General features: G+C 45.7%; 1 protein-coding gene across 1 annotated transcript; it reads left to right on the top strand.

Annotated features, from left to right (window-relative positions):
• Positions 1-4,589: 4,589 nt before the first annotated feature.
• Positions 4,590-7,258, top strand: LOC117850061 (uncharacterized). The gene is made up of 4 exons (XM_034731840.2): positions 4,590-4,819; positions 6,220-6,332; positions 6,416-6,516; positions 6,631-7,258. The coding sequence occupies exons 1-4, from the start codon at positions 4,657-4,659 to the stop codon at positions 6,965-6,967; spliced, it is 714 nt and encodes a 237-aa protein (XP_034587731.1). The 5' UTR covers positions 4,590-4,656; the 3' UTR covers positions 6,968-7,258.
• Positions 7,259-12,264: the final 5,006 nt, after the last annotated feature.

Genomic DNA, 12,264 nt, shown 5'->3' with positions numbered 1-12,264 from the left:
CATTCTATTTTTGTTGTCAATTCTTGTTTAATTTCTTTTTTTATTTCTGCAGTATATGAATTACCTAGAAATTTTAGGAAAAACGTTGAATTAGTTAGAGAATGTAGAAAAATTCATCAATTATCTAGGAATTATAGAAAAATTGTTGGAAAAGCTTATTAATTTTAAATTGTATGACATGCCATGTTACATATTAGTCATTCTTTATTTTTTTAACAAGATGTATAAGTGTATCATCTTGTTTTAGTCATTTATTAATTGTTACAAATTGTATAAGTGTTTAATTCTTTTTTGTAGTCATCCTTTTATATTATACTAGTTTCAATGGCACGATTAGAGGACGAGAATGACACCCAAACGGTAGAGGAGTTCATATTTTAGTTGATTGTTGAGGGCTGCAATCAACCAAATGAAGAGATCGATTACAACCATACTAACATCTACCTCAACATGGTTGGTGATGGCAACAAGGAGCAAACAATTGTCGAGGGTGGCAATGAGGAGCGACCAATTACCGAGGGAGGCAATGATGGGCAACAAGGTGAGGTATAGTAAGTATTATACGTAAATATTATTTGAATTCTCTTCTTATCAAAAGAAACATCATCACGCAACATTCCAATCATGCAACATTTCAATTGTCATTTTTCAACCATATAGATCGAGCAACAGGCCTCAAAAGAAACGAGGAAAGAACAAGAAGTTAGAGGGCCGTATCATCATCATAGAAATTGCTGAAGATAGTGAACCGATTGCTCCTGCCAGTGCTAAGAAAAAGTTGGTGAATCAGATTGGGTTCCTTGTCAGAGATAACATCCCAATCAGCTTTCAAAAGTGGAAAAAATCTGACAATGTCGCTTCAACAAGCACGGTCCTGGTCCCAACAAGCATGGTCCTTTACGTACCTGACTTAGAGAAGGCTATGTTATGGCAACAAATAAAACATAACTTCACTTTCGAAGATGTAGAGGAAGACGAAGTGAAAGAATGGGGCTTCAAGAAGGCTGCAATTGTTTTTCAGACATACAAGAAAAACTTGAACAAAGAGTACATAAAGAAGGGGCTCACACTTGATTTCAATAAGCACCCGAAGTATTTCAATTCATATGCTTATACTTCAAAAACCAATTCTTGTGCATATACTTAGAAAAATTAGATTAAGTATTTTCATATGCTTATACTTCAAAAAACAATTCATGTGTATATACTTAAAAAAATTAGATTAAGTATTTCAATTCATTTGCTTATACTTCAAAAAAGTTTCAATTATGCAAATCCATTGATCTACTATATATATAATAAACTTTGCCAATGACACAAATGATGTACAGGAAGGATAAACTCCTCGAGACGGAAGTTTTCAGGGCAATATAAGAACAACTATATGGATTTCTTCTGAAAGAGGTCATAAATCCTACGTGGAAGTTTTGTAATGACAGATCAAATTTATAGCACCGTTAGGAATCGGGTTCAGAATAGTAGATATGAGACGTGTATGCACAATATGTATGTATATGTGTGTGTATTAGTATCTCAAATGTTATATTAAAGATAAATAGAACTTTATATATATTAGCGTATTAGAACTAGTATAAGTAAAGAAAACAAATATGAAATACAAATATAGAATAAAGAAACAAAAATATGAAAAGAAAGGAAAAAATAAATTAGTGCCGGTTGGGGAGACCAACAGGTACTAATTAGGCCGCCCCCGCGTGTGGCGTGGCAGGCCGTTTAGTACCGGTTGGTATCCCTAACCGGTACTACAGGACCCTTCTCTAGTACCGAATTGCCAGTATCGGTTGCATAGTCGGTACTGGAGGAGGGTTACAGATCGGTACTAAAGGTGATTTTTCTAGTAGTGGATATATATGCACGTAAGAATGCAGAAGCCAGCAGAGCAGTAAGGCAGAAGTAGAAAGCATGCAGCAGGCAAGGCTCCTCTCGCTCCTGTATTGTTCTATTCTCTTCCATGTCCGGACACCTGGAGCTGGAGCTCGAAGAGGATGGTGGGGAAGGCCCTCGCCGCAGGCAGGGTTTAGGTAGGGCGGTCTCCCCAACTCGCGTTAGTTGAGATTTCACCACCGCATGCAATTACCGGAAAGAATAGGATTCATACAAGTTTCAGCATGACCATGTTTTTGCTGCTGCCATAGCTATAGCCGGCTTGCTGCAAGAGGGACGAGAAGCATGCTCCAGGCCGGGACTGCTCTTTTGTGTACATGTGTGGTGCTACGTTTGGTGGTAGTGGCAGGACAAGAAGCAGTGTGGGTCGTCGACGTCGGCGCTGGCATAGACAAGCTGCTCACCGCGGTCCGTCACCGACATCGTTATTCATGCTGGCGCTATCCATTTAATATAACTTGATTTTTTAACTACTAAACTGCCATCGTTTATGTAAATTTTCTTTCCCTTGCTACCCTTGTTCAGATCAACGGTCCAAAAAAATTAGAGGGAAGGCACGTTAGGTTCCCTTCAAGTACCGTAACATTTCTTATTAGTATAAAAAAGACTTCATTCACAAATAAGTCTCCGTTCTAAATTATATATCATTTTAGTTTTTTTACATTTATAGATATTATTATTTATCTAGATACAGTGTATGTCGGTGACGGGCCGCGGATCTAATGGCATCTTGTGTTCTGCATTAATTTGGAGACAACGAGTAGATGTACAATGTACATAACCAGCGGATCGATAAAGTTTTACTTTGGCTATAGCTCACCTCAGGGCGATGGAATCCGGCGACGGAAGCAGCGACGGAAGACGGAAGCGGGGGATCCGGTGACGACGGACGCCGGCGACGGAAGCGGGCGACGGAAGCGGGGGATCCAGTGGCGACGGAAGCGGGGGATCTGGTGGCGATGGAAAAAGGTCGCGAGGTCTGAGAACATGGAATTGGGCGCAATTTCGGGCGGTGCTCGGCTCGCTCCCACCTCAAAACCGAGCAGACAGGCGAGCCGTGGATGTGGGGAGCGGGAAGGCGAGCTGTGCGGGAACTGGAGCTCCGAAGCGGTGGGTGCGCTGGGTCGGATGGTCCGGCCATAGAATTAGTTATTCTGTAGCTAGCTATAGATAAACATATCCATATATATATGTGTGTATATATATATATATATATATATATATATATATATATATATATATATATATATATATATATATAGGCTTATACTATGTAATACCCTGGGTACGGAATAGGCTATTTCGTACCCGAGCTCACCCGCAGATCCGGCTCCCCCTCTTCTCCCGCCCCTCCTGCCGTTTTTTTTCTCAAACGGTTCCTCGGTTTTTTCCAGCTTTTTCCCCGAACGTGGGTCTTCCGTCGTGGGTGGTGTTCAGTTCCCGTCCATCCACTTCTCATGCTAGCGGACGCTGCCGCTCGCCATTCGCTGCCGCCGTCGCTCGCCAACCGCCGCCGTCGCTCGCCAACCGCCGCCGCCGCCTCCACCGCCGACTCCGCGTCCGGCATCCAGTCGCCGCTGCTCCCCATCCGCAGCCGCCTCAATCTCTCCCCATCCGTTTCTGCCGCCGCCGCCACCGCTCACCCGCAGCTGCCACGCCGCCCCTCTCCTCCTCCGCATCGACGCCGCGCCGCCCCTCGCATCGACCCCGCACCGCCTCTCTCCTCCGCGTCGACCCCGCGCTGCCCCTCTCCTCCTTCGCATCGACGCCTCGCGCCCCTCGCGTCAATCCCGCGCCGCCCCTCGACTTCGACCGCCCGTCCAAGTTCCTGGTGGTTTGCCTCAATGCCATCCGGGATGAGGTGGCGCCCGAGGACGGCGGCGGCAGCAGCATCCACGGCAGCGACCAATATAATTATGTATAGAAGCCTATGCCACTGTATGCTTCATCCAATTGTTGCTAAGGTTGGTGCGACTATATGCTTCATCCAATTATTGTTGCTAAGGTTGGCTACCATATTACGGTCGAAACAATTGTAAATAGAAAAAAGGAAAAAGGAAAGTGCAAAAATCTTTTTTTTCGAATCACACAGTACACACACATACACACTCGCACGCAACCCTACCTCTATAAGCACCTCCGAAAGACTGAGCCAGCAAATCCTCGAGATTGACGAAGTCACCATAGGCGGCGCCTCACTATCAATGGATACATCGCCTACCACTAAAAGAATAACGTCGATTAAATCGAGAAAAATGCAAGCATCAGTACCAAATTGATGATTCGAACCCTGATGGGCAAGCTCCACCGTACCAACTGAGCTACGCTCAATTCAAGTAATGAACCTTAACCTTGCTATATTTTTCTAATTACATGTTGCCTTAGTAGCAATATCAATTCACTCAGAAACCAATTTCCAGGCATGGGCCTCATCTATTGCTAGCTCCACCGACTGCTAAAGTGGACTAGCTTCCAAACTACTCCATCTTTCTTCTGCAAAAGTATGTCAAACACGTATACATCATGGAACATATTGGTAAATTAAACTTCACCAGTTCCGATCATGCATGCAGCTGCAGGTTCCCAGCCTGTTGCCTGTTGGCACCTTTTCTGCTTTAATAATTTTGGAATGGAACCAACCCCTATGATATTTCTTCTCCATCTATATATTTCGGGGTTAGCTATGCTATCCTACAGACTAAGTTGAGTGTATTTCCTTGACCGTTCAGATTGGGAGTGGTCGTTTCCACGATGGATATGGCGAAACGACATGGGGTTGTTATTTTCAACAAAGACTACTCCGATGAAGGCCTTGCGGCACTGCAGTGGGCTAGTACTGCTTTTCTGACACTATCCGAGAACTCCAAGGTTCTCATTCTACACGTAACCCAAAACGCGGGGCCCACGTCAATTGGTAACATTTTCTTCTCATCTCCCCACCACTTACTGTGAATCTTATACCGTACCTACGTGTATTTTCTTTCAGGCCACACATGCTCAAATTTTCTTTGCGTACCTTATTCTTCGTCTAATTCTTCAATTTAAAGCTATAAGTTACTTTGCTCTTCATAGTCCCCCCTGTAATTTAGCTATTGGACATATGACTAATACTCTTCCCACTAGCTCGTAGATATATGATGTGTCTGGCATCTTCAATAACACACACACACACACAGAGAGATGTGCGCGCGCGCGCGTGTATGTATGCTTTTGCATATTGCTTTTAATTTTGGTATGGAAGTGATAAAAAGTTATAAATTATGATATTTGAAAATATATTTTACGATCCCCTTTTATCCCGGGTCAAAAATCAGCCACCCGCGGGAGACCCTTCAGTCCCGGGTGAAAAAATCAGCCACCTGTGGGGACCCTTTAGTCCCGGGTGGTAACACCAACCGGGATAAAAGGGAGGTATTTATCCGGGTTGGTATTTCCAACCGGGGTAAAAGGGTCCCCCACGGTGGCTGAAAAGGGACTAAAGCCCTCGAACCCTTTTATCCCGGTTGGTGTTTACAATCGGGATAAAAGGGTCCCGTGGAAAAGGACTAAAGCCCTCGATCTTTAATCACGGTTGGTGTTTCTCGTGAAAAAAACTTTTGTCTGACTGCATTCATTCTAGTGTGTCATACATTATTTACAATCAGATGTAATATTTTTTACTCTTCACCGCATGCTCAAGGAAAAATGTTTGAAATTTTCATTGAAAGGATTAGACTAATCAGTGGACAATACAATACACTGGTGTTTTGAGGAACTTTTAAAGCAAGTGGAATAACATGGCCCAACGATATTTCTAATGTTTACCTTGTTATCTAAGAGACATTTCAACAGAAAAATATCTCTAACCAGATGTTTCTAATTAATGAGCTTGTTCTATCTTTGTTTTTCTCTATCCTTGGCCACAGAGCATACCTCTATCTTTATATCTCATCGGTATATTTATTTTTTTTTATATAGAGTATACCTCTATCCGAGGCTGTTTGAAAATTTAAAAATTTTATTCGTCCAAATAGATCTGAAACTTGAACCGCATACTCTCTCACACACACATGCACATATGGAGCTGATATTCTATGTACAATAAATATTACGACAATGAACATAGAGATTTACAACACCGCAAATAGTGATTTATTACCGTCCAATGTAAATGTGATTATAATTTATTGTAACCCTGTATTGTAAATATGTGTTTACCTTGTCGTAAATCAGTGCAATCATGATAGTAATCGGAGTGGATGTACAATAACTTATTTTGTGACCGGCCACGTATTATACACTCCGTTTCCTATGTATGATATCCTATCGGTACAGGTGAAAAAGATTGGAGCAAGTATAACCTGTTATCAATGTCCGAACGTACTAATGAGCATGACGGGAACAGGGCTGCTACGTTCGCTGGCTACCTAAATCGATTTAAGGACAAGGTAAAGTTTCCATTACAGAATTCGCTGATACATGCATGCATGTTTTTGGGAAATAACGGACTAGTGTACTGCCGTGTGCGCAGGATGTCGTCGGCAAAAACTGCAAAGGAAGCAATATTCAGGACATTCTGGAAAGAGCCATCGAAGAACTCCATCTCGACACGCTCGTCCTCGGAGGAGCATGGTATGAGCGTGTGCTCCTGCATGCATGCATGTAGCTCCCGAGAGAGTCTAGCTCGCATGCGTATCTATCTAGACTCTTACACATCCATCTCTTGTTCGATCTCTAATAATGCAGGTCGACCCATATTGATCTGCTGCGGCTGATCTCCGAATGCTGTGTCGTGCTCACAAAGGTTGATCCCGCGGCCGCGGTTGCTCCTCCACCCGATCAGGATGCTCCCGTGGGGGGCAGTGGCGGATCTACGGCTGATCCCGCGGCCGCGGATGCTCCTCCGCCCGAGGATGCTCCCGTGGGGGGCAGTGGCCGATCTAGGCCGCCGGGCGGGACTCATCTCCCTACCGTCCCTCGGACAATGGAGCCTTCCTCAAGCACCTCCAGGGCTGATGGTAGCAAGAACGATGATAAAAAGAAAAAAACGAAGCAGCCGCCGACAAGCGGTAGAAAGCAGTAAGTGAAGGGATCAAACGCATCGCAGCTGTGCTGAATCGCACTCTCGACTATTCCATTCGTCCAAGAATAAGTCTGCAGCTCCGTGTTTCGTGGTCTGATCGAATGCTTGTTGTGTGCTTTCTGCTTCCTTAATTGTGTCCGCAGGCCGGTGTCCTGGCCGGCCTAGCTCAGTCGTCGAGTGCTATGTCAGCAGTGTGCCCAGTGCTGCTTTATCGTGCTCCAGCCTCAGAGTTTTCGGCTGTAGCATTCATTTAATTGCTATATACATGTCAGTGGTGATTGTCGTTTCGTATTTCTTGTCTCATCTTCATCTTGTTTGCTGCTCATATATAGGCCATCAGCTTGTTTCCTTGCTGTACCTCTGGGGTTGCTAGCTAATTGAAGTGGAGATTGTGCCATTGCTCCAGCCTCAGAAACCTTTTCTGGAGAGAAATTAACTCCAGATCTTTGAGAAACTGCGGCCTTTCTTTTCTGCTTCGTGGTAGAATATATACGAGAAACGTTTTTGGACTTCCATAGGCACAGTACAAAAGTCTAACATTATAGTTAATTGTATATGTAGCAACCTGAGCTGGTTAGGTTTGTTGTGGTACAACCTCTCTATCCAAGTCCAAGTTCTCAACTTTCTCCAACTGCCGTTCGTGCAGGCACATGCCTCGAGCTCTCAAGCACCGCCGCCTTGGCAGCGACCGCGGTGAATCGAAGCACACCCAGAGCGGCAGCGCTGCGCGGCCACCCGGCAATTACTCGGCACAGCCCTTAGTGTTGGATATAGCTGGCCATAGCGATGATAACGGACAGGAACGGGTGGGAAAACTCCTTAACCGTGTCCTGTCCCATATTTTTTCACCGGAAACGGGAACGGGAGGGGGACGGGCGAGAGTGGGACGGGCGAGAGTGGGATGGGAAGCGGGATAAACGGGTATACGGAAACGAACAAATGTGGGCGGTAATAAAACGGAAACGGGCGGGAACCGGGACCATACGTCGGGATGACTTGACACATGACACGGCCCAGGAACAGCCCGGCTCGACGCCCATCATGCCAGTGCCTGGCACGGCCCGGTCGTAGTGTCGTGCCTAGGCCGCTATGCCAGCCCACAGTGCCGGCCCATGCACAACACGGTTAACGGCCCAGCCCGGCTGCGGCACGGCTCGGCCAATACTAGCTGTTGATGCCATAGCCCCGCTCCCTTCCGATCATTGGATCCGGCCATTGGATGGCAGGGGTATATAACCTGGCCAAAGCTCGCAACGCCTCGCCCTGTCGCCCTAATTCATTTGCAACCCCCCCCCCAGCTGCAGCCCACAGCGCCGCTCTCTCTCATCTCAGGACTTGCTCTCCTCTCTGGCGACTCTCCTCTTCTCTCTCGCTTCCGACCTCCTCTATTCTTCTCGCCCTTCGGTGGCCTCTTGAGCCACCGCTGGCCGGCACTGGCACATGGCACGGCCATGTATACCCCCTCATCTTGATCTCACTTCGTCCAACTAGTCATCTCCATGTTGGCCTCGCCGGATCCGTCGTTGACCTCGCCGAATCCATCATGTACCTCGCCGGATCCGTGCTTCATCGACCTCGTCGGATCCGTGCCTCGTCGACCTCGCCAGCGACTCTAGTGCTCCGGCTGTGAAGGTAACTCGCTGTCAACCTAACCCTTGCTCAATCCCTAACCCTAACCCTAGATCTGTACTAACCCTTGCTCGTTGTTTGTCTGAAGCCGTTGAGGAACCGGGGCGCCGACGAGTGATGATGGCTGGATCCAACGATGAGACGGTTGAGGACTGTCCCTCCTAACCTACCTGGTAACAAAAGGACTGCTTGGGATGGAATTTATGATGATGATGATGGTTCTGCTGGTGGTATGCATACTCTAGCTGCTACTCTAAGTATGGCTAGAGATACCTCTGCAACTGCCCACTGCAGGCTACAAGTTCTTCAAGTTCTAATGTTTCTGAACTTGTTTCTTACTTAGACTGTGACACTGTGAACCATTTAGATTATGATTTTAACATCTTGAACTGGTGGCATCAGCACAAAGTCACATATCCAGTGTTGTCAATCATGGTTAAAGATATTTTAATTGTTCTTGTTTCAACCATATCTTCATAATCCACTTTTAGTATGACTAACAGGATCATCGAGGAGCGGCGGAGGAACCTAAAGCCTGAAATGGTGGAGATGTTGACCTGCATCAAAGATTCGGAGGTTGCAGAAGCAAGGCTGCAACACATGGTGGAGAATAAGGAGCTTGAAGAAGCATTTGAAGAACTTTATCTTGATTAGTTATCATTTATGTAATGGGACTGTAATATTATGAACTGGATTTTAATGTAAGGACAATGAACTTTATAATTGGAGCTAGGTTGTAATCTTTTTCCCTATCTAAGGTTTCTCACAACGGTGAGTTTTACCTAGACAGGTTTTTAATGAGGTAGCCATTGCACTAAAGCTCCCTATAAATTGTTATTTTGTTATCTCTGCCTGTGTTTGTGTTATATGTGTTATTTATTGTCAGGTTGTTCTCAATTCGATGAATAAAGTGACATATCTAAGTTTTGTGCTGCTCTATCTCCTTTTTTTTATGTATGCTTGTCATTCTGAGTCAATTGAGGGGTCAGACACTTACAGTGCTCGGACTAGCACGAGCACTGCAGTGCTGCTGTACTCTGTGGCACGGCACGGCACACCTAAGAGCTTTTAGTGTCATGCCTGTGCCGGTACTTAGGCACGGCACGGCTAACCTATCGTGTCGCATAGTGCTGTGCCTGATCATGCCCATGCCGTGCGGCCCGTTTGGCAACCTATAGTGTTGGAGCGGCATGCCGGCGGCACCTGCTCGAGCCTCGGGACCGGCGGTCCACTGAGGGAATTGTGGCAGGGGTGTTTCACTGCTGCGTATGCTGCAGACGCTGTTGGAGCATCGTCATCTCCAGGAGACAAGAGGCCACAGGTGGAGCAGGCCTGTTTGGGGCGGCTACCGCTGCCGCTCAACGCCGACCGCACACAGCGCAGCCGTGCTGGTAGCCGCAAGCGCATGCGTGCGTGGCACGGGCGAGGCCGCCGCCGCTGCATCTCTAGTAGAGAACTAACTTTCGATGCTTCATATTTTGTCCCGGTTTAAAGTAGGCCCAGGAGAAAAGAGGGTGCACCACGGTACGCTGTAACGGGGCGGAGCTTTACTTCCGATTGGTATTTGCAACCAGGACTGAAGGCCCCCTTTTGTCCCGGGTAAAAAAGGACCTTTTAGTCCCGAGTGAAAAAATTAGCCACCCGTGAGGATCCTTTAGTCCCGGGTGGTAAGACCAACCGGGACTAAAGGTTTTATTCCGGTTGGTAATACCAACCGGGATAAATTGTTGTTTTCCAACCGGGATAAAAGGGTCCCCACGAGTTAATAAAAAAGATTGCATCCCTTATATAGTTAGATATGTTGTGTAGGTGGGATGGTAAGGAAGCTATACGTGAGGCTTGAGGTCGTGAGTTTGAATCCCACGGATCACGCACATGCATATTTCGCGTGACTTGTGACTTGCCTGTACGGGCGCCTCCTGGATCCCCTGGTTTTTTTTTTTGCAAAATCCTTTAATTCCGATTGGTTTGTCTCGATTGTTTTATCTCAGATGATTTTTCGGAAGATTTGCACCCTACCAACCGGGACTAATACTCAGTTTTCTACCAGTGATGATTAACCGGGTACAATAGCTGTTTTTTTTGTTCAATCCATGAATGTTATTCATGTCATAGGGTTTTCATAAACTGGAGGTCAATTCAGAATGGTTACATTTTCTTAAACCACTAAACCATATAAAGATCTCTTGGCACAGTGAAGAACAGATAGAGTAGCTTCCTTGCCGTATACTGAGTGTTTTTAAGTCTCCTATTTTCCTCCAGGGGGTTAAACGCAAAGCTGCCTTTCTTCATCCTCCAGCTGCGGCCGATCCAACCGTGTGGCCGGCGGCTGCTCCGGCCAGTGGGTGGCCTCTGGCGGCGAGTGGTGGCGGCGGCGCGTGCAGGCGTGCAGCCAGGCAAGGGCAGGGGCTCGGCTCCAGGCGTCAGCGCACGGGCAGGCCGGTGCGCGTGGGGGCAGCGCGCTGGTGGCTCGGGGGTGGGCGTTAGGCGCGGAGCGGGCGTGGGCGCGAGGCAAAGGACCGGCAGTGCGCGCGGCAGAGGGCATGCGGGAGCTCGGAAGATGCCGACCATGGCCATGGCTGGATGAAAAGAAACAGAGAGCGAAGGGGAAAACGGGGAAACGCGGGGAATGTTTATAGGTCGGTTTCGAGTCCAGTTTTATTTTTTAAATTTTGGGAATTAATTTCTGATTCAAAAATAATTTTAGAAAATTCTGAAATCGCAATTAAATCACAAAAAATACTTCAAAAATTTTGAAAAATTCTTGGAGATGGTTTGAGATACGAGAAACCCAAATAAAATACTTGGAGCTCCAGGAAAGACTTCTAGAACCATCCAAAAATTAGATTTAGGTTTTAGGAACATGAGAATAAAATTCTAAAAAAAATCTAAAATACGAATAACACATTTTAGAAACTTTTGTACTCAAGAAACACCAGAATGCACCAATATGAATGCAAACACAAACTTATTTGACTAAAATTACATAATATGATGTTTGAGTTCAGTTAGCTCGAGGGATTTCCAATTAAAACCTAATAATTTCATCAAGCCTTAATTACACCCTAGAAAAATTCAGAAAGTTGCTAGATCAATTATGTAATGAATTTTAGGGTGTTACAACGAACAATTAAGCATTGAAGGTACAGTGACAGAGTAAGTATCCACTGGAAAAAAGGGGACACGTTTTTAACAGAAAGTGATGGCCTTTAATCGTACTGATCAACGACAAGATAAACCTTCACTCGGATGTGTCAATAAGCATGTTTTTTTTCATGCTGTTAGCTAGCCTTTTCTGCTTCAACTAGTTTTAACTGAAAATGGAGGAAAACTAAAAATTATATTTCCACACGTCCACATTTCCCTTCTTAGAAAGGCGACAAGAAGGTACACATGATTGGTTCTAATCATATATTCCTAGTCCCCTAGGTTATGCGCTCATAGATGCTACAGGGACCGAGCTTCATCTACATGCTTTTTCCATGTCTTCCTATCACTACGGGAAAGCTAAAAATTGCCGAGTGTATTTTTTTTTGCCGAGTGTTTTTTTGCGAGCACTCGGCAAACAAGCTCTTTGCCGAGTGCCAAGCCAAAAACACTCGGCAAAAAAAATACACTCGGCAAATCGAGGCTTTGCCGAGTGTCAAATAAAAAACACTCGGCAAAGC

The sequence above is a fragment of the Setaria viridis genome, chromosome 3 (assembly GCF_005286985.2).
Source record: "Setaria viridis chromosome 3, Setaria_viridis_v4.0, whole genome shotgun sequence".
NCBI lineage: Eukaryota > Viridiplantae > Streptophyta > Magnoliopsida > Poales > Poaceae > Setaria > Setaria viridis.
The sequence above is the reverse complement of the archived record's forward strand: the minus strand, read 5'-3'. Positions and strand labels throughout refer to the sequence as shown.